The 22,578-nt window shown below is 52.9% G+C and overlaps 1 protein-coding gene across 3 annotated transcripts in view; it reads right to left on the bottom strand.

Moving 5' to 3' along the window:
• Positions 1–512: 512 nt before the first annotated feature.
• The window catches only part of SSBP3 (single stranded DNA binding protein 3), a 165,856-nt gene continuing 143,790 nt past the window's right edge, over positions 513–22,578 (bottom strand). For all 3 annotated transcript variants that reach the window (XM_025288669.2, XM_025288671.2, XM_025288670.2), the window contains 11 exons: positions 21,573–21,639; positions 21,380–21,456; positions 12,600–12,664; positions 11,892–11,940; positions 11,244–11,279; positions 10,671–10,725; positions 9,277–9,347; positions 2,498–2,576; positions 2,252–2,280; positions 2,031–2,132; positions 513–1,186 (listed from right to left, as the gene is read on the bottom strand). In XM_025288669.2, the coding sequence (XP_025144454.1) occupies positions 1,157–1,186; positions 2,031–2,132; positions 2,252–2,280; positions 2,498–2,576; positions 9,277–9,347; positions 10,671–10,725; positions 11,244–11,279; positions 11,892–11,940; positions 12,600–12,664; positions 21,380–21,456; positions 21,573–21,639 (660 nt within the window). In that variant the 3' untranslated portion in view covers positions 513–1,156. The remainder of the gene's footprint in view (positions 1,187–2,030; positions 2,133–2,251; positions 2,281–2,497; positions 2,577–9,276; positions 9,348–10,670; positions 10,726–11,243; positions 11,280–11,891; positions 11,941–12,599; positions 12,665–21,379; positions 21,457–21,572; positions 21,640–22,578) is intronic.

The following is a 22,578-nucleotide window of genomic DNA, read 5'->3' as shown; positions in this document are numbered from 1 at the left end:
AAAACCCAACTCCAGCCCTGCGCTGCCCGCACACACGACATGGACGATGCGGGGGAGGAGGACGCAGAGGTCACGGTTTCCACGTCCCAGGTCATAGCCATCCTGTTGGGGGCGGCCTCCCCCACTCCGCTCCGAGCCACCACCCCGCTGGCAGGATCCTCACTGGGAAGACTGGGGCGGGGGCTGAGGAGGGGGCGGGAGCCCGGGTGAGGCGAGGTCCAGGAGAGAGGAAGCAGTCCTGGGAACACAGTGCATGCCAACCGGGTCGCAGCGCGGCTCCGCTGGGGCGGGGTCCTGCAAGCTTGGGTGCCTGGCCCCTCCGGCCACGCCATGGGGGAGGGGGTCTGGGGTCCAGGCTGTGCAGCTGCTGTCCACCTCGCCGGGAGAGACCAAGCAAAAACAAAACAGGTTCCCGCCCCTCCCTCGCTCGCCAGCACAAACCAAAAACCCCAAGTGGAAAAGGGTGACTCGTTTTTTCTTTCCAAAACAGGCCGTTTGAAAGAAACCACCGATTGTAAACTGCCCAGTTTATTATAATTATTATTATTATTTTTAGATGGCTACAAAGACAGGTGAGATCTCACACCTAGACTAGCTTTCCTGGTGGAAGGGCTTGGGTACAGACAATGGGGCTTGGTGTTTTTTTTTTTGTCCTTTTTTTTTTTTTTTAAAGAAGAAAGCAAAGAGGTGGATTGGGCTGGGGTTGGGGGGGCTTGCTAGAAGCTTCCATTTTTAAAAATTTTTCCCCCAAAAAACCCCCCTGAAAACAAATTAAAAAAAAAAAAAATAATCCCAACAACAGCAGAACCCCAAACAAACAAACAAAAAAAAAAACAGAAAAGTGTCAAGGACATCAAAGGTCCTTTGGGAAAGGGCAAGGGTGGGATTTTTCTGGTCATTGACTTGAAATATATTTTTATTTTGAGTTTTGTCCTTCATGTTTTATGGAATAAAAAGTTCGGCCTTTTTATTGCATGAAACTAAAACTGGGAAAGGTGGACGGGGTGGAGGAGAGGGTGGGGGTTGGGGGGGAGCAGGAGACGCCCCTCCCCCAGCTCCTGGGTAATGACACCTCACTTCTTCTTGCATAATTTCTGGCATCTTCCCGCCTGCAATGTCGGCTCTCTCAGCGTCTCGGAGAAGAGAAGGGGGGGAATCACACACTCATCGTCATGCTTGGAGAATACTGAAGGGAGAAGCAGAGAAGGGGGGTCGTGAGGGCCGGGTGTGGGAGCCTTGTGGAGGTCTGACTGCATAGAGCTGGACAGGGGCCTGTCTCAGGGCTGGGCTGAGACCCCCATGATGGCACTGGGTGGGCAAGGGGCCAGCAGGCAGGACTCAGGAACCATCCCCCCCGCACCAGCCTGTGTCCCTCACTTGCCTGCCCTGCCCCCCTTCCCTCTCCAAATCACCCCTTCTTTCCTAAGGAAGCCAGCAGCAGCCCCTGCCCTCCCCTCACAGGGCCAGGGACTGCAGAGGACTGGGGTCTGATGAGCTGGAGCACAGCCAGGGCACCCTGGCGTGGGAGCTGGCCTGGGGTTCTCAAAAGCTACAAAAACAAGACATTGGTTCTTCAGATGAGACTGTAAACAAGAAGCCTAATATGAAAAAACAGCCAGCCAGCTGCTCCGCACTGAGACCCCAGGAAGTCTCTAGATGCACGCACACCCACCCTCCAGGAGAGGAGGACGCAGACTGAGACAAGGACCCAGCGGGCCAGGGCCCAGGGCTCGTCCAGCCACGTGAGCTTCACCAGCGCCGGAGGCACTGCGCCTGCATGCGGACGCCTGGGCAAGGTCGGATTCGGTGACAGGGCTCAGCACCGCACCAGGGGCTGCTGGGGGTGGGGGGAATGTGAGGGCGCTCCATTTTGTGGAAAAATAACCAAGGTGAAAGGCTCATGACACAGCTGCCAGGACACTGGCCCAGCAGACAGGTCTCGGCCAGGAGACTCTGAAACTTCAATCGATAGTCCCAGGGCCCAGTGAAGACCCGGAGGGTGAGATAAGGGCGGGGATGGGCACACTTACATTGTCATTCTGGAAGGAGTGGAGGAAGTTCCCTCCTAGCTCGCCATCGTCCCGAGGGGTGCCTGGAGGATTGCTAATGCCACTTATGTTGTTAGGAGAATTCTGCGGAGAGACCAGAGGTGGTGAGCCCTGGGCCCCCAGCAACCTGCCACCCCTCCAGGGATGGGGGAAAGGCTTTCTGGAGGGTGCTGTCAGGGAGGAGACAGGGAACACACACTCACTTTTGGAAGTCCATCTATGTCACCTGACCCTGGAAGGAAAAAATAAAGTCCAGTTCAGGGTCTCGCCCATTCTTCTGTGCAGGGGCCTCCAAATGCTTCCACCCAAACCCCAACATTTTGCCAAAGAGGACCTTCTACCCAGACAATATCTTCCTCTTCGGATCTTCCTGTGGGGACTGGGCTCAGCGGAGCCCGGAGCCAAGGCAGCGAAGGCTTCCCGGGAAGTCAGGCAGGGTGCTGACTTACCTAACGAGCCGTTCATGTGGTGTGGCTCCATGCCGCCCATGCCCCCCATCGGGCCATCCGAGCCTGGACCCATCGGGAACTGTGGGAGAAGCACAGAGCGTGTCGCCTGAGTGGGCCCGCCGCAAGCCTCGAGGGGCTCCACACCCAGCGGCACAGAAGCGTGGCCGCCGGGAGCTTCCACCCTGGAGGAGCTGCTCGCAGGCACACTCGGGCACTGAACGCCAGGAGGCCAGAGGTGGCGCCTCCCCCAAGCCTTCGGACTGTGCAGGGCAGAGGCCTATGCACCACGGGAGTAAACGAACCAGGAGAGAAGGAGGGGTTGGCCCAAGGCACCAGAGGCAACTCTCACACCAGGCCTCCTGGATCCCACCCTGGGCTCTTTCTATCCCCAAGGCAGTGTGTGGGGCTCACAGAGACAGAGTGACCCACTGAGCCAGGCCTGGGAATAAAACTATTAATGCCTTTCCTCCCCATTTTGCAGATGAGTAAACTGAAGCACAGAGTGGACCATGCTTTGGCCCTATATCTCCCAAGTAGGAGATGGAGGAGTGGACCTCGGGCAGCCTGGCCCTGAAGCCATCACACGAGCCTCCTCCTGGCTCCTCCTCTGAAATGTGGGGGAGCTGGGGCATTGGTGGCAGGCGTTCTCTCCTTGGGACTCCGTGGGGGTGCTCACTAGTGAGCAGAACTGGAGATGCAGACAGATCAGAGGCCAGACGTTTCATCTGCTCCCCTCCCTTCCTCAGGCCTATCTGGGACTATCACCCCCATCTCAGAAAAGATGCAACCAAAGACCAGAGGTCACAAGGCATGGCCACCAAGGGATAGCTGAGCCCAGTCTGGAGAGCCAAGGCCTTAAGTACCGACCAGAGGCAAGGGTGGACAGGGGATGGAAGTAGCAGAACAGAGCCTGATTGGCATGTGGCCTGTGCTGAGCGCTGAGTCACACCTGGGCCTCAGCCTGGAGGAAGAGCGCAGCCATGGACACCCAGCTACCTCACAGGATATTGAGATCTAGAGCCGGCTGCAGACCAAGCATGGCTGCAGTTTCAGAGAAAGGCACTGGGAAAAAGGCAGAGAAATCACGATAGCTGCAAGGAGGTGGCGGCAGAGCGAAAAAATAACTGAGGGTCAGGATCTGGGCAGGTAGAGATGTGTCATGGCTTCATTCCTGAAAGGGTCCTGCCTGAGCAGAAGTGAGAGCCCTCTTAGCAGGTGGCAGCAGGACCAGCTGGCACAGAGACTGCTGTGAGGGTACCAGTTGCTGCCTCACCCTGACACCCACTCACATTGTCCTCGCCTCCCCAGTGGCTTCCCAGGGTTGCTGGTAGGCCGGGGGGCACATTTTGCCATCTGGCAACCCATTTCATGTTAATTAACCCAAGTGATAGGAGATGAGGGTGACCTACTTTTTAGGAAGCCAAACCCAAACACAGTCCTACCAGACCAAATACATCCAGGGGAATTCCCTGGCGGTCCAATGGTTAAGAATCCACTTTGCAATGCAGGGGACACAGGTTCGATCCTTGGTTGGGGAACTAAGATCCTACATGCCACGGAGCAACTAAGCCCGCGTGCCGCAAGTACTGAGCCCTGGCGCCACAACTGGAGATTCTGTGGCTGCAGCGCAAGATCTGGACTGCCACAGCTACAGACCTGATGCAGCCAAATCAATAAAATACATAAGTATTTTTTTAAATCCTCAAATTTGATAATATACACAATTATGCACATGTATTACAGGCGCATAAATATGTTTCAAAAACAGGTATCTTAAATTATGTGTATTTTCATGCTATTTTTAACCACATACGACCAACTCATTTAATAACTATACAATTCAGTGGTTGTTAGTGTACTTAGCAAGTTGTACCATCACCACCACAATCAATTTTAGAGCACTTTCATCATCCCCAAAAGAAACTGTACACATGAGCCATCACTCCCCATTCCCCCTCGAATCCCCAGGCCCACACAACCATTAATTTATTCTCTGTGTCATAGACGTAGCTCTTGCTGCTGCTGCTAAGTCGCTTCAGCCATGTCCGACTCGGTGCGACCGCACGCACAGCAGCCCACCAGGCTCCTCTGTCACTGAGATTCTCCAGGCAAGAATACTGGAGTGGGCTGCCATTTCCTCCTCCATAGATTTAGCAACTCTAGTTATTTTATATAAATTGTATATGACCTCCATGGCTGGCTTCTTTCACTTGGTGAAATGTTTCCAAGGTTTATCCATGTTGTAAGCATGTATCATGTACTTCATTTCTTCTTATGTCCAAACAACATTCCAGTTTATGTATGTACTACATTTTCATCAGTCAGCAGACACTGAGGTTGTCTCTACTTTGGGGCTATTTTGACGAAGGCTCCTGTGAACATCTGTGTACAGTTGTGTGGACATGTTTTCATTTCTCTGGGGTAGATGCCAATGAGTGGAAATGCAGGGTCACAGTAACTGCTTAACCTATTGAAGAACTGCCCGACTCCTCCACAGCACCTGCACCAGTTTATGTTCCCTTGAGCAGCATGTGAGGGTTCAGATTTCCTCCCATCCTCGCCAACACCGCTCATTATTTGTCTTTCTGATTCTAGCCATCCTAGTGGGTGTGAAGCGTAACACACTGAGGTTTCCTTTTGCATTCCCTTATTAACTAATGACATTGATTATCTTTTCATGTGCTTATTGGTTCTCTGTACAAGTTTGGAAAAATGTCTATGGAGATCCCTGGCCCATTTTAAAGTTGGGTTTGTTTTTTATTATTGGGTTCTAAGAATTCTTTACACGTTTACAATTCAAGACCCTTATCAGACATATGACTTGCAAATACTTCCTGTGGGCTGTCTTTTTACTTTCCTGACAGTGTCCTCTGAAGCATGAATTTTACATTTTAATGAACCCAGTGCAGCTACTTTTTGTCACTTGTGCTTTTAGTGTAGCTAAGAAGGCTTTGCTAACCCAAGTCACAAAGATTTATTCCTACATTTTCTTCTAATTGTTTGACAGTTTTAGCTCTGACATTTAGGCCTAGGGTCCACTCTGAGTTAATTTCTGTTTGTGTATATTATAAGGAAGTAGTCCAGCTTCATTCATCTGCATGTGGCTATCCAGTTGTTTATTCTGTATTATTTACTTTTCTGCTAAATTCTATGAAAGAACAGCTGAACTAGTGAACAGTGGCAAACAGCAGGATGACTAGTTGAACAAATGACATGTACAGGGAAAATATAACACTTTTATAATATTTGTCTTCGACACAGTAAATTATTTTAACTCTTTAAACTGGGTATTTAAATGTTGAGAAGATGTGGCAAGAGCAAGAGCTGCGGCAGATTCTTCCCCAGGGGGCTTCAAGAGCTGCTAGGGACTCCTCTTGCTTTCAGGCGCCCAACAAGGCAAATGGGGCTTGCTTTTCCACTAATGCTTCTCTGAACTGCCTGCAGGCTTTGGACACCTTTCTTTCACGCAGGACAAAACTGAAGAGAGTCAAGCAGAAAATGCACCGACTTGCCACTCTGCTCTCATCAAGCACTGGTGTCAGTCCAGCGTACCAACACCAAACTCTTCGCTCCACAAGAACATCCGCGTACGCGGTGCTTAGGACTTAAGTACACAGGTTTTGGATCTGTAGGATCTGCTTCTAGTTCTCCGAAGACATCCATTCACTTTGTATCCAGGTGTGTTTTGGAAGGTCGGCCATCTGTCAGGCCCTTTTCACCTAGGAGCTCATCAGATGGGCTGTGCCTGCCTACGAGGCCCGTCATTTCTAAACATTCCCAGCACACTGGATGTTACCATCAATTAAACCTGTTTCTCAGGGAAAATGGTTTTTAAAGCACAAAGGTAATTTTAACTTGTGAGATATAAGCTGGATTCTAAGTAAGTCACAGTTTTAATAAAAATGTTGAGCAAGTCTTAGCTAACTTGGCTGCCCTTGCCTATAACACTTTATAAGTTCTCAAGCAGTCTCACTTCCAAAAGGTGAGCCATTACTCTGGCTGTCCAAGGCTCTGTCACAGCCCCTCTACAACTCTGAACAGCTCAAGCGCAGTCCACTCAGCCTCACCTAGGCTCCTGGTGGGCTCCTGAAAATCATGAGACAGTTCTGGAGAAGCAGCAGCTATGTTTCTACTTTATTATAATTCCTTTCCACATTCTCATCTCACAGCGTTTCTAAGAGAAGAGCATCAGAGCAGGCTGACGTTTTCACATCTTCTCTACAGCCAGCAACAACGCCAGTCATCTGTGGGCATGTGTCCGAGGCCTTCTCTTTTTTTATAAACTCAAAAATCTGTTTCTGCGTGTTCTGAGCAAATCGACAAGTGAGCAAACCTTTCATTATGAAAGCTGGATTATCACAGGCAAGCACATCAGGCCCCTTGGCAGCACTGCTAGGGACAAGGTGGGTGGGGAAATTAGCAGGTAAGAAGTTCATGGACTAAATGAAACTTGCCAAATTAACTGCACTGTCTGCCAAATATGCAGATAAACGAGCAAAGTGTGGCTTGTATTTGGGCAAGAGAACAGTAATATTTTATTTCTCTTCCACACTTCATTAATGTCTTCTTCGTAGAAATCAAGATGACAAGGTGAAACTCCAGTTTTCAAGTCAAAGTGCCTAAAAGCCAGGGACACAGTTCTGTTGAGATGGTCTGATGAACCACTTGATCTGAGGAAGAAAGCTCCCCGACTATCAGGATGATGCAAGAGGATCAGCTACACACCACGAAGGACCAACACACTTGTCACCAAAATTCCCCCTCATTTCACCCGTAGGACTTAGTCGCAGCCTCTGAATCAGGAAACGTAATCTTCTCAGTTCATGGAGCCATCAAGGGACCAACATGGTGACGGTGATCATTTCAGGGCCCCGCCAAGCGTGGCAGCCACCTTTCTACACTGAGGACTGGTGTTTCTTTGGATGACATACAACACTTGTGATTGACTTAGAGGGATGTGCATGTCACGTCCCAGACGGCCACGCACTGTCCCACCCCTCCTCCGCCCACCTCTCTTCTCTTCCGCGCCCTGCCAGGACGTGCCATCTTGGTTATCTGCCTCCTGGATGCAGGCCCGTGTGTCCTCACACCTGTCGTTAACATTCATTCAGGCCTCTCTTTTTTGGACACGTCAGGGCCACGCTGGGGCTGGTGGTCTCATCGTTCTCATTTTCATTATTTGAGCTCTTAGAAAACATGACCACGATACTCACAGTGTGAAAAATGACATCTGCACTATCTTGACACAAGGCCTAACAGTTAAACTGCAGGCAGAGTCAAAGGCGGATTCTGCCAGGGCCTGGATGCTGTGCGCTTGAGTGGTACCCCTCGGAGTGATGCAACATGGATGATCCATCATTGAGAGCCACAGACCACGACCGTTGGCATCTGTGGTTGGGAAAATATGGCAACAGCGACTATGGGAAGAGGGGAGTCTATGCCATTTTCATGTGCTCAGTCCTGTCTTTGGGGCAGCTAAATGGGTCTTGTACATTTTTTCCCAACCTTCTACATCCATTGCTAAAACATCAAAAGACTTTTGTGTCCTGGGAAGTCATCTCTTGGGACACAGGGCTTTTGGTGCTAAAACCCAAATGGTTGCCAAATGGTTGGCCACCCTAGGGAGAGGCAGGGGTATGGGAGGTACTGGCTGCCTTGGAGAGACAGGGAGAGAAGGTGGTGGAGTGGCAGGTGAGGAGCGTGGTTCCCACAGTTCTCCATCATGGGATCCGGGTAAGGTTCGTCTTGGCATCACCAGGTGGCAGGGCTACAACCCCCACCCAGAGGCTGCAACACACGCAGTGTCCAGCACTGAGTAGCCCACAATCAGGGCTGTTAGCACACGGCGTGATTCTGGAGTTACACCAGGAACGGAACCAGCAGAACCAGACAGAGCATCCTAAAGGCCAGAGCCAACCTTGGAGCCTCAAGCCCACGTTCTGGCTCCTCTGTCCCCGAACTACTGATGTGGTCACATGACAGCCTCCTTTCCACACCCTGAGCTCTCCCAGGGCAAGCCCAGTGGGATTCACCTTTCCTGCCTGGCCAGGAAGAGCTGCCAGACCAGCCCTGTCCTTAGGGAGCTGCCAGCCAGGAGAGGCAGACAGGCCACAGCTGCATGGTCCAGTATGGGAACACAAGAGGGAGTGGTGAGCAGGGACCAGGAAAGGAGGTTTCCGAGCTACAACACCAGCAGGGTGGGAACACTGAGGGGCCGAGAAGGGAGGGAGTGGTTTCTAGATGAGGGAAGGGCATGAGGAGAGGCAGAGAGGTTATAGGATGTGGGAGTCAGAGGGCTCCCAGAGGCACAGGGCAGGCAGGTCCCTGGAGGCCTCCGCCGCAAGCTCCACAGCCAAGGAAACAGACCAGAGAGGGTGAGCCATCATCACCCAGGGGCACAGCCAGTCAGCTGAGCAGGGACTGGCCCACACCACCCCCCAGCCCCCGCAGCCTGTGCTCTTCCTCACCAACACCCCATTCAGGCCAGTGGGGGTCCCCACAGTGAGGCTGGGCACCAGTAGGGGTCCCCACAGTGAAGCTGGGCACCCTGCTCTGACCAGAGGGGTGGGGATCACTCCACCCCCTTCTCTGCCACCCCCTGCCAGCTATGAAATGGGAACCAAGCTGCCCAAGAGTTAATCACTTTTCTGATGGTTTATTTTATTCATTTTTGGTAACAAATGGCTGAAATCAATTAAACTTGCTTTCCCCTCAGCTGATGAAGTTAATTATGATTTGTTATGGTATCTGATATGTAAATTATTAGAAAGCAGACTTACGTTGGACCGGCTGCCTCCAGGCGGCACCGGATTAATCATTGTGTAGATGTTGTCACTGGAATTTGTTGAATCTGTAGAACAGTGGAAACCCGCAAGTCGGGGTGATTAATTCATTGCTTAATTAAAACAAACTCATGGCACTTGAACTCATTCTTTTGTATTTTATCACCTAAAATTTCCTCTAAGTACCCGCATTTTCTGGCTAATTTGTATTTAATGAAGATTCACAAAGTTTTTAATCACAGAAAATTCAACTGTGAAAGCCACTCAACCCTGAAAGGAAGGATTCCAGGGTTCTGGACAGCAGTGTGGACCAGTGTGGACTAGCAAAATTGTCTCCGCCCCCCTCACTCCACTCCACCCCAGACCAAACGCGCTCCCCAGATGCTGCCTGGGACAACCAGGCGCAGCCCGACCACCACCTGTGCCCTCCCCGACCCCCGGCCGGCAGTGTTAATCACACTGGGAAAGAGCGGCACCGCAGATGACCGAGGGGCCACCCTGCCAAGCTGATGGGGCAGGAGGGAGAGGCAGAGATGGGGCTGGAGACGCAGTAACATATGGAGTGGTTTAATGTGACCCAGTCTGAATGTAGGTCATGCAACTCATAAAAATGCAGCAGCAGAAAGAGGGAGCTGGAGTGGGAGCCTCACGGCCGCCGCCAACCCCACCCCTGCTGCCGAGCAGCCTTCCTGCCATGGGGAGCAGAGGAGGGGGTGGGAGGGACCCCTCTGTCTCCCCAATTAGCCAGAAAAGTCTCCCGAGGAAATCAGCTAACATATTTATATCAGGAGCAGGCACCATACTTCTCGGGCAGAAATCCAACTACCTCTCACTTTTTATTTTGGGGGTGGGTAAAGATGGCATGCTGAATTCCTTCTAGTTGGTGGTACGCTATTCTTAGCTGGGAAAGAAACACAATTGTGATGCTGTATGTGTGTGAGTACACGTGCCCTCTTCTACTGGAGAAAAGGGGAAAAAGGGATCTCTGATACAGAGGACCAGAAACCAAGAGCTCTGGACACTCAAGAGGCATCACTCTGCAGAGTCCTGGGCCCAGGAGGCCAGAACCCCCAAGCCCCTTTCCAGTCATCTAGAGAAGCGACAATCAAGACAGGATTCTCTTTGACCAGGGGGAGTCAAGAGTAGTGAGACACCTCGTTCTTGGATCTCCTTGCTCTGCCCTGTCCTTCAACTGGAGTGAGGAGTGCCCCAGATGAAGCCACAGGGTGGGCTGGTGGCATCAGGGTGTCCTGCCCACTAAATCCCTGATGCCAAGATGCCAGGTGGGGGGCGCACTGCTCAGGAAGAGTGGCCAGCCAGCCCTGGCTCTGTACCAGGCCCCTCCAGGACTTCCTACTTCTCCAGCGGCACCCGTCCCCCAGCCTTCTTACCTGCAGGACTAGGCATGATGGGTGTTCCTGGGGGGCCGCCACCACCAGGGGGTCCCTGGAGACAAGATTAAAAACTGATGTCAGAAACCCACGGTGATGACACCTGGTGGGAGAGGCCACGCGCTCCAGCCACATCAGCAGTCCATGCTCACCCGGGGCCCAGCCCATTTAGCTCTCACTCAGCTGCCAGTGTCCACACAGAACCCAGGTGTTTAAGGCCTGGGGGAACTGGACTCCCTCCTTCCCTTCTTTAAACCAGGGGGCAGTTGCGGGCGTGCATGTGTGCTCGCACACATGGAGCCCTGTGAAACCACAGGCCTGTGGTGGAAGCTGACTGGCCTCCTGGTCAGTCCCCTGGATGGAGGTCCCAACTCTGGGTCTTGTGTGGGGAGTTCTGGGACACCAGAAGGTATAAATACCTGCATACTGACAGTAGATTCTAGCACAGTTTGGAATCTGTGCTCATAACATGTCTTGAAAACCAAGAGACAAGGATCCCCCCGACCCTGATACTCTTGCACACGCAGTCACACAGGACTAGACATGCAATGCCCCAAACCTGCACACACTCACCACGTAGGTACCGGGTGATGAGGAGGAGTATGGAATCTAGAAACAAGAAAGGGGTGAACCATGGGTCAGAGACACCTCCTCCGACAGGCAACGTGTGCTCTGCCTACCAAATCCTTTGGGGACACAACCCCACTCTCGATGGGAAACACACTGAGCCACCTGGTATCTCTAGGAAGGCCACAGATGTGAGCAGAGTCCTGTTCCTCTACTGAACTGGTCCCAGAGTCTTGGCAGGGAACTGTGGGCACAGGAGACCCTCTAGTTCAAGGACAGGAAAGCGAGAGCTTAGCCCCACCCCCTGGCTTCCTGCCCTGGACTGTCTGCGCCAAGCCCCCTCCCAGCTTCCTCCTCTGAGTGCTGAAGGCCTGCCCTGCCAAGAAAGAGGAGGCCGGCAGGAGTCCCTGCATGGACAGGACTGAGCCCGGCTTCCAGCTCACACCCCAGCTTCTGCAGAGCCCCTGATGGGTCTAGCATGGTACTCCCAAATCTCCCCTTACAGATAGGCTTCTCCTTGGAAGCATCAGGTGGAATCCTGCTGCATCCCACTCCCCGTGACACCTCCAACCTGGGGACAGGAACCACCCTGCACCCTGGAACCTCACCCACCCCTAGAAAACCGAACCCCCCACCCCCAACCTGGGTACTCACTGAGTTAGCACTGTTAGGATTGGGCCAGGGTCTGCCAGCTCCCGGGCCCCTGAAAGGAGAGAGAGATGAAAACAATGAAAAAGATGCTATAAATGCCAACATGGTAGTGCCAGCAGGGGCAGAACAAGAGGGCCAAAATCACTAACAGGAAGTCCTTCATATAGTCCTAGGACTGGGGTAAAAACATGTACTTCCATGGGTAGAAATCTATAGACCCCTAAACATTACATGCAAAATTTGTGAAGAATAGTATTTCCTCTGCAAGTGCATTTTCCTAAGGACACAGATATTCACAGGGATCTACTACCACAAAAGCGCTACACCACTGAGGCACTCATCGGGTGGTACAGGGCTCCAAACCCGAGCCTGCCACTTCCAGCTGTGTGAGCCTGGGCGAGTTACTTCACCTCTCTGTGCCTTAGTCACCCCATCTGACAACAGAGCATAATACTAAGCACTCCACAGGGTTATTATGAAGATGAGGTGAGTTAATCCATGAAGCAAGTCAGACCTGTGCCTAGCATAGACGAGCCCTATATGGGGGTCTATGATGTCTTGTCACCAGTACGCTCAACGTCCTCGCTCTACTGATGAGGAGACTGAGGTCCAGACAGGTGTCAGTGATTACTGCGATCATGAGTTTCTCAGGGGGAACAGAGGGTGGGGACTCCCACGGGCTCTGGGCTGCCAGCAGGGCTGTGGCCTTACATGTTAATCCCGGGCATGGCGGGGCCGAGGGAGTTGGGTGGTGGTCTCATGCCGCTGCCGTAATTCTGCAACGATAACCAAGGGTCAGTCTATGAGAAGAAGAAGGGGCACCGGAGAGAGGAGAGGGAAAAACAAACAGAACATAAGGGAGAGGGTTAGTCTGTGAAAGGATCTGATGAAAAAGTAATACATTCATCAAAAAAAAAAAAAAAAAAAGGGCTGGGAACCAGCTGACAGGATCACAATGACAATCCAGCACAGGCGGATAGCCACAGCCTTTAGGCGCACCTTCAGGGGCTTCAGGATGGGTCTCCTGAGAGCATACGGGCATCCAGCAAGGAGCTCATGATGTTGGCTGGCACCTGCCCGCAGGTCTCAGGCAGGAAAGGGGAACAGACTCAGCAAGAGGACCGGCTGGTGACCACCAGCCGCCTTAGACACTCAGGGAGAACAAACTGCCAGCAGACCAGGGGCTGCATGTGGAGGGGAGGCACGCAATCTGCAAGGCCTGTCCAGTGGCTGTTCCTGAGCCTTGGTGTGGACAGACCCCAGCCTGCCCTGGGTCTTGGGTGCCCCCCGACGCAGTCGCCTGATTCAACTGTCAGCATGTGGGGCCCTCAACAGGCACAGGACTGGAAGAGCAAGAAGAAAATGGTCTGCCTGCTCAAGAGAATCACTGTTCCATTTAAGAAAAGAATCTGCACAGAACTTGGTCCCAACTCACCTCGGCACAACCCATGATGGCAGTGGGGTGGGTCAGAGGGAGTCTGGACCAGGCGCTCAGGCCTGTCACCTGGCTCATCTCCTGACACCACTCTCCCCAACTCCCCTCTTCCAGAGCTATTTTCTTTGCAGGAAATAAATATCTTGCTTCCCTTCTCTACCTGGCAGGTTCCTAGACATCCTCCAATACCCAGCTCAAACAGTACCTCCTCTGTGAGGCCCTCCCTGCTCATCCCATGGGATTAACTGCTCCATCCTAGTCACTCCCATAGTGCCTTGTAACCTCGCCCCCCCGCACAGCCTGAAGCACACTGGCTTATGATTGTGGTCACGCGTGCAGCTCTCCCACTGGACTGTGAGCCCCTTTAGAAGGTGGGAACCCTATCTTAATGATCGTCCTAGACCTCATCACTCCACACATCAGCTGGTGCAGACTGGGCACTGAATCATCAGTGAAGGAATGGAGAAGCGAAGGAATGGAAAGTACAATGAGGCTGACTGCAGCCTGAGCTCCGCCTTTATAGAAGAATCTGAAAGTATCTGGCTGGGTGGAATTTTGATGGCAAAGGAACAGCCAGCATTAGCTGTTTTTTTTTTTACTGAGCACGGAACATACAACATCTGGTTTGGACCTTGTAACAACACCGTGAGGCTTGTATTATTCCCATTTTATAGAAGAGAAGACTGAGGGTCTGGTGAGAAAAAGATTTGCTCAAGGTCACAGTCAGCTAATGCCTCCACTGGGGTTTAATCCTGGATCTGGGGTCTCAGGGTCTGCTCTCTACATCAGACATCTGTGAGGGAGGGGGATACAACAGGGGGCTCAAGAGCCAGAGCTGACGAACAGAGCCGCTTTCAGGCTGGTAGCGGGTTCTTCAGTCAGGAAGCATCTTGGGGCCACCTCCTTGGCCTGGTCAGAGAGGGGCTTGTGAGTGTCCAGACAGGGTGTGCACAATGACAGCAGAAGCACCAGGCTGGCTGGCACGGAGCAAGGCCCAGAGTGGATGGATGGGGGAGCAGGGGAGGGCTTCTCAGGCAGCCGGCACGCGTAGGGCCCCGCATCCCCTGCACCTGCTCAGAGCTGAGTCCTGGGGCCAGAAAACGTGTGCCTGCCCTGGAGCACACCGTAGCAGGATCTGCGGATGGCAGGGCCAGTCCATCCCTACTGATGATGCCACGGGTGGTGAGCAGAGCCTCGGATCTGAGGGCAGAACATGGGAGCGCTTGTCCCGGCTCAGCCTGACTCTTGGCAAAGCACCCAAGTAACAATAAGGCTTCCTCCAAGCCAGGCTGCGCTACGGGCTTTGTATCACCTACATTTAACCCACAACCATCTCATTACCATCCCCGCCTTAAAGATTATGACACTCAGGCGCAGAAGCAGAGTGACGGCCCCTTGTGCAGAGATCATCATGGCTTCAGTGTGCAATCCCTTGCTGTGCTGCCTCGTCCATAAAATGGGGACAAAGAGCCCAGCCTCACAGGGTCATGAGAAGATCAAGTAAAATGATGGCTCTGAAGAGCTCCGTCAGCCCTCAGAGATGTGTGCTGATATGGGACACTGGCAGAGAAAACACCAGAGCCCTCAACGCTGCCCTGAGCATCAGGTCTTCCAGGGCCCTTTCTTAGCCCACGTAAAATCACTGAAGCCCCTGTCCACAACTCAGCCTGGCTCCCGCTGTTTCACAGCAGGAAGCTCATGGCCTCCCCAGGTAGCCACTCTTCCCGTGTCCAGCCCGGCCAATCCGAAAGGCCTCCCAGACAGAGACGTCCTCCGGGGTGTAGCTGTGTCCTGCGCCCACTCGTACCCAGGAGAGCGGCTGCATGGAGCGGTGAGAGCAGAAAGCTGGCCTGGGGGCCGGCAGGAGCCCACACCGCAGCAGCAGAGTGGGGTGAGGAGAGGATGAGTGGATACTCGGTCCTGAAAGCCGTCTGGACACGCAGCCCCTAAGGGGAGGCTCCGGATGCTCTAGCTGCTGTGCTCAGCTGAGCCCTCAGCAACCAGCCCGACCACTGCCCAGGAGGGAGCAGGCCACCAGCTCCTACTTCCTATAGAGGCCTAGACCCCGAGGACCACTCACATGTCCCACTTCACAGATGACAAGCTAGAGGCCCAGGGAAGCCAAAGACTCGCCACCCAAGGCCATACAGTAAGTCAGGGCTGAAAGGCAGGTTTTGGAGGAAAGTTTCCAAATCAGAGACTCCAGCCTTTTCACAGAGGACGGGCAGGCTTAGAAGCATAGCTTCAGACTCAGTAGAAATAATCTCTCTTCTCCCATTGCCCGCCTGCCCTCAGCACTGGGTTCAGAGGTGTGGTCGCCGCTGGACACTCCTCTTCCTCTGCCCTCAGCACCGCTCTGCAGGGATGGGGCAGCCGGAGACCTGGAAGAGTCTGGGGTGCAGCCATAGGGATGGCCACATCCACGGGTATGTGTCTGTCTGTCTGCCCGCCTATCTTCCCACCCGGCTTCTTGTTCCAACTAGGTCACCCCAGACCCTGGGCAGAGGGGTCGGACCCACTGTCAGGAACTCTATAAAAGGTCAGGCCCCAGCCTTTTGGTCTGAGTTCCATGCTCTGGGCAGGGTGCACAGCCACGCTGGAAGCACCCACAGCCGGCAGGAGTTGCTGCTTCCTCCAGCTCCTCGACACAGAGGCTCTTCTTGGTGCTGCCTGGTGCCTGAGAGAACAGTCTCTAGGACGGGCCTGTCAAGGTGGACTCCAGGCTGTCAGGCTATTTCCTGGGCTTTTGGACCTGCCCTCCAGCCCCTTTAGTTACGCAGAGCCTGGCCAGCCCCACTGGGAGGCCTCCAAGGGGCCACCCCAGAAAGGGCCTCAAGTGATTCCACTCTCTCCTCACCAGCTGAGGGTGCTCTAGCCTGGTTTACAATCCTGTCTCTTTCTGGGGTCTCTGCTCAGAGGCACTGAGTTTGGACTGTCCTGGATCAGAGGGGAGATGCAGCTTCTGGTGGAAGATGTCTGTCTCCAGACGGTGGGTTATCAGAGGTTATCTGAATGTTCTCAAATGCTAGGACGGCGATCTGATTCCAGGCTATGCTGACCCCACCTCACCAGGAATACCAGTAGCGTTGAAAGCGGCCCTGTGGGGTCTGGGTGCCACACATCATTGCCGCAGGAGCCTGCAGAGCTCTGGCAGTTTCAGCCTCATCCTAACAGGATTCACTTTTGAAAAATTCAGCCAGAAGTTCTCGCCAGACACAGGCATAGGAATAAATCTTTGAAGAGAAAATACAATTAAGTGGAAACACTGCCTCCTTTTCGGCACTGGCTGTTTCAGGAAACCAGAGTAAAGTCTGCCCAAGACACTGAGGGCAAAGGGCAGGCTGATGCCTAGTTTACTGGTTCCTTTGTAACACTTAGGCTAAAATGCAACACAACCTCAAAAAGTACCATGTCACTCCGTTCGGTTTTGTAGCCCCAAGCCCACACTGTACCTATTCTTTGTTCAGGAAGTTCTAGAGCAGTTCCACTATTAGCAATCTTATTCCCCACTTGGAACAACAGGCTGAAGGTTTCCCACCTTTGTGTCCGGTCTCAGCAAGTGTATGCAGTGGGGCTTACTAAAGACTGCCTAAAGGGGCTTGGTCGCCTTTCTTAGCCCAGGCATGGCAAGACAGGGCTCCCTCTCTGAACCCAGGTCCAGGGAAGCAATGGGATCTGTGGGGTGCCTAGTGGAGCCTCGTGCTGTGGTCTGGGTCTCACAGCCCCATGATGAGTCCCATGAGGTCCTCACCCGGCTGCCCATTTTGCAGATGAGAGACCAGAGGCCCCAAGAGTCTGAGAAGCAGCCAGGACCATGTTTTCCAACACTAAGCTCTGAGCTCATCCCTCTCCTGTCTACTCCTCTGGAGTGACCAGGGGAGCACCCTCAGGGGACAGAGAGAGACAGGACTTGGGAGATGGGTGCTGTCCTCTGCCCAACTGCATCCTGGGGGTCCAAAACTTCTAGGCTTTATGATACTCACTCCTTGGCTGACCCCAGAGCCTGCAATCCATTTTATACCCCAATCTTGCCCAGGTCCAGGCTCACTCAAGGCCAGGCCTTTCTGCCCCCAGTGAGGGGTCAGTGATGACATCTGTGTTGCTTTGAGGGAGGTTTGGTTCTGGAATTTAATACCGCACCCTACCCAGTGGGGCACAAGAGATATGGGAAAAGCGAAAGTGAAAGTCGCTCAGTTGTGTCCAACTCTTTGTGACCCCATGGACTATACAGTCCATGGAATTCTCCAGGTGAGAATACTGGAGTGGGTAGCATTCTCCTTCTCCAGGGGATCTTCCCAACCCAAGGATCAAACCCAGGTCTCCCACATTGTAGGCGGATCCTTTACCAGCTAAGCCATAAGGGAAGCACAAGAATACTATAGTGGGTAGCCTATCCTTTCTCCAGGGGATCTTCCCAACCCAGGAATTGAACCGGGGTCTCCTGCATTGCACGCGGATTCTTTACCAACGGAGCTATCAAGGAAGCCTGATATGGGAAAAGAAGGAAACAGAAACACTAACTAGAAAAGATATATGTGGACTTCCCTTGTGGTCCAACAGTTAAGAATCCACCTGTCAATGCAGGGGACATAGGTTTGATCCCTGGTCTGGGAAGATCCCACATGCTGCAGAGCAACTAAGCCTGTGCACCTGAGCTCCAGAGCCAGTGAGGCACAAGTTCCAAGCCCGTGTGCTGCAACTACGGAAGCCTGCACACCCGAGAACCTGTGCTCCACAGAATTCACCGCAATGAGAAGCCCAAGCACTACGGCCAGAGAGGAGCCCCCACTCGCCACAACAAAGACCCAGCTCAGTCAAAAATAAAAATAAATTAAAAAAAGAAAGATATATGCACCCCTATGTTCACTGCAGCATTTTTTAAAAAACAATACCCAAGATATGGAAGCAACATAAGTATCCAACAACGAATGAATGGATAAAGATGTGGTACACACACATACACACACACACACACACACACAGAGAAATATCCCTCAGGCACAAAAAAGGATGAAACCTTGCCATCTGTGACAATATGGATGGACACCGATTGCAATATGCTAAATGAAATAAGTCTGATAAAGAAAAATACTTATGGTTTCACTCATATGTAGACTCTCAAAATTAAAGCACATGAATAAAAATAACAAAACAGAAAACAGTTATAGATACAGAGAACAAACAGGTGGTTGCCAGAGGCGAGGAGAGTGGGGGTGAAGGAGATTAAGAGGTAGGGACATCCAGTTGCAAAATAAACTGAGTCATGGGAACGCCATGTCCAGGATGAGGAACGCAGCCCGTAGCTGAGTAGTATCTGTGCGTGGGGACACATCACAGGATCTACACCTACTGTGCTGATCAGTTTTGAAATGTCTAAAAATACTGAATCACTGAGTTGTGTAAAAGAACTAACATAGTGTTGTAGGTCAATTACACTTCATGAACTCACAGAAAGAAAGATCAGACTTGTGGCTACCGGCGGCAGCAGGCTGCGAGGGGGGAGAACTGGATGAAGAAAGTCAACAGGCACAAACTCCCAAGATAAATACATGAGTACTAGGGATGTAATGTACAACATCAAAAATGTGACTAACACTGCTGTATGTCATACACGAGTGTTGTTAAGAGAGTAAATCCTGAAAGTTCTCATCACAAGAAAAAAAAAATTTTCAACCTCCTTAACTCTGTATCTATTTGAGATGATGGATGCTCACTGAACTTATCGTGGTAATCACTTTGTGATGTACGTCAAGTCACTATGCTGTACACCTTGAACTTATGCAGTGCTGTATGTCAATTATAGCTCCATAAAACCAGGGGGGGAAAAACGGGAGAGATGTTTTCAAAGACCCTGAGGTTGGTGGGGTGACGATGGCCAGCTGGCCTCACCCCTGAGCTTGCTTCTCCCACCCCTCTGGGCACCAGTCTCTGAGCCCACAAGAGTTCCATCCCTGTATCCTGCCCAGTGAGGCCAGGAGGGCCCCTTTTAGCAAGACCTCAGGCTGCAGGAGCCCCACCTCTTTAAACATGCCACAAGAGTGTGCCAGACTCCTGGTCAGGGACAGGGACACCGAGACTCCTGCTGAGTCAGGAGGAAGTCCTAGACTTCCGGAACATTCTGGTCTCGGGCCGTCTGATAACATCCATTCCCAGCTTCTGGAACCTCAATATTACTACAGGCTTAACAAGTGTTAATGGCCTTTACCAGAAAAAATAAAAAAGAAACACAAAGTGATCACCCAGCCCAAGCAGACTGAGTCCTCAACACTAGTTTTAAGCCCCCTGGTTGGAAAACCCAAGCTACTTCCTAAGAGGCCACACTATGCTAAGCCTCAAACCAAGAACTTGTGCCTCCTCCTATCAGCAACCCTACAAGGCAGTCCTGGTCTCCGTCCCACTTTACAGATGCAGCTGCTGAGTCTCCAAGAATCAGCGGGGCAAGGGGTGGAGTACACTGTCCTCTTGCATCCCCAAGACCTCCCCCAGGACATCCTGGAAGTCCAAGGCCACTGCTGATTTGCACACCGAGAGGATCTAGTGTGTGCGGCTGAGGAATCTGAAAGTTTCTGACTCAGGACAAGAATGCTGGGCTTCAGACCCTGCTGCCGTCCCACGGGTTCCTGTGGAGGTCAGCTCCAGTCGGCCTCCTGGCAGGAAGGGGCCACTTTGGTGGCTTAAAAGGAGCTGGTGAAAACACAAGCTTTGGGGGATTTGAGGAAAGAAAAGAAAACAAGAAAACTGGAGCTGCAACTGGTGTGGGCTTGCTTCCTTTCAGGATTATGGGGCCATCGAAAGACAAGGACCTCCCGAAAAATCTTTCAACACCACAGATGTTGCAGCCATCACCGGGAAGAAAGCAGAGGCTGGGTGTGCTGTAAATACAATTCCGGGCAGAGTGGAGGACTGTGGGGTGTGGCAGAAGCCTCTTCCTACAAAAGAGACGCTGGCATGCATGAGCGGGGTGCAACCCCACTGCCAGGGAACCAGAAACCTGTACAGGGGTCCAGAGAATCCAAACACCCAGAGCAGAAGGGAGACAGACAAGCAGGCCTCTGGGCAGGGCAGAAGAGAAGGGAAGGAAAACCCCAGCACAGGCTCTCCTGCTCTCACTCTGAAACACCCGTCTCCTTACTCAGACTCTGGCTTTCGAGGGGCAGACTCCAGAGAATTCCCAAGGAGGGCAGAACACAGCAAATTCTCTGCCACAGCTTCCGCAGGACCCAGAGCCACACTTAAATACTCAGTGGGAGCCAATGGTGAGAAGGTTCTAGAACAGGAATGGCCTGTCAGACCCCTGCCCGATGGTTCTATGGGACCCGGGGACCTGAGGATATGGAGCTGGGTCCCAAGGAGTGACCACTGAGGTGTTGTGAAGGGACAGACAGGGCACTAGATACTTTCTTCCAGAGGTTTCTAAACTGTCCTTCTTGGCAACAGAACCCCTCTGGGCAAAAGCAAGCTCAGGCAGGAGCCTGGGATATGAACATGGCAAGAGCTCTGGGTAGAAGTGCACTCTGGGGCCCTGGCCGGCCCAGCCTCCTCTCAGCTGAGAGGTATACCACTGAGAACCACGGCCACAGACTCACACCTCCCACACTGGACAGGTGGGGACACTGGGGCCTGCTGGGCCCACCCAAGGTCATAGTGATTCATCCAATATCAGACAAATGGTGAGCTGCAGACAGAATAATGTAATATCCTGCCTTAGGTGACCACTGAGCCAGCTCAGGTCCACTCGCCCAGGGTGGGAGGAAGCTCTGGGGACCCACAATGCTGTCTGGTCACATAGACCCCTGCCTTCCAAATTCCTCAAGTCCTTCCCATGGAAGGCCCAGGTGCCCCTCCTCCTAGCTCCATGGGACGGGGGTACCCCTCAACTCTGCTGGGGGGCTGCCCATCTACGGGCAGAAAGGGCCGCTGGGGCGTTAGTCATGCCCTCTCCCCTTATCCTTACGAGCTATGAAACGTGGACAGACAGACAGACTAGGAAAGAGGAGAGAAGGCGGGTGCATACAGATGGCTAGGGAGATGGACAGACAGACTGGCAGTTGGTTACCTGTGGGCCGGGCCCCATGGGCCCCATTCCTCGAGGAGGGTTCATTCTCTGCATTGATCCTCCCATGTTGGGGTGACCTGTGTGACAGAGGTGGAGTGAGCCTGAGAGGCAGGAAGGAGAGGCAGACCATGGGGGAGGAGGGGCCTCTCCCAACAGCCCCCATCTGCCCAGCAGCCCACCTTGCCCCATCTACCTTGTTGTCGCGTGGGATCCATGGAATTGGGCAGCAGTGGCTGTGTCCCAGGAACTCCTCCCGGAGGCTGAAAGAGATGTAAGATACAGCTGAGCGCTGCTCCCTGCAGTGGGGGCACAGGGGGGTGCACCTGCCTGCCCCATCTCCCCACCTGACCATTAGGGCCACTCAGGGTCTCCCTGAGACCACTCCTGCTGCCCGACGGCTGGAGGGTCCCCCAGGGGGCAGGCAGCTCCAGCTGAGCTATGGAAAACTGCAGCATGCGCAGTTGAGCATGGGGGCTCCATCTGTGACAGTCTTCGCGGGTCTGCATATCTGCCGGAGCCGAGTGACACTCCAGCATTACCGCCCACCACACACCCCTCAGAGGCAGCACCGTCCCCCCCTTCTACCACCCAAACTCTAGTCTCTGCAATTTAGGTCCAACACTAAATTGGGAATAGGGGATGAACAAGGTGGCCTTTGAGATTTCGATGGGGGAGCTGAGGTCCAGAGGTCTGACAGCCCTGCAGGCAGGGCCAGGAAGAACACCCAGGACTCCCGACTCCTTCCAGCACATGAAAGGCCACCTTCCAACCCTGGGGGTGGAGGAGGCCTCTGGGAGAGGGTGAGCAGGGTGTTGGGTGAGAACCCATCCCCCGTAAAGCCTGGTGCACGTGGGGGATGCTGGTGTGATCTCTAGAGATGAGAAGGGCCAGGGGGTTCCTGAGTTAACACTTAGCCCACTCGCTATGAAAACACCGTCAAAGATCTTTATTTGAGACTGAAGTTCTTTTACTGCAATGTGAAACAAGAACAGAAGAAGTGGGGAGGAACCCCATGCCTTAGGACTGGTTACAGGCCTTGGGGTGGGGAGAAAAGCCTTTGTGAAAGCCGGGCACGTGTGTCAGGGGCCCTGGACTACCCAGGGTCCCCCAGCCTCAACTGCGTTGCGAGATTGGTGGGGGTATCGGCCCAACAGGGAATTCCCAACCAGTTTGGGAAGGAGGTGGTGGAAAACAAAGGG

This window comes from Bubalus bubalis, chromosome 6 (assembly GCF_019923935.1).
Source record: "Bubalus bubalis isolate 160015118507 breed Murrah chromosome 6, NDDB_SH_1, whole genome shotgun sequence".
Lineage (NCBI taxonomy): Eukaryota > Metazoa > Chordata > Mammalia > Artiodactyla > Bovidae > Bubalus > Bubalus bubalis.
Note: the sequence above shows the minus strand (reverse complement) of the source record. Positions and strands in the feature narration are given on the sequence as shown.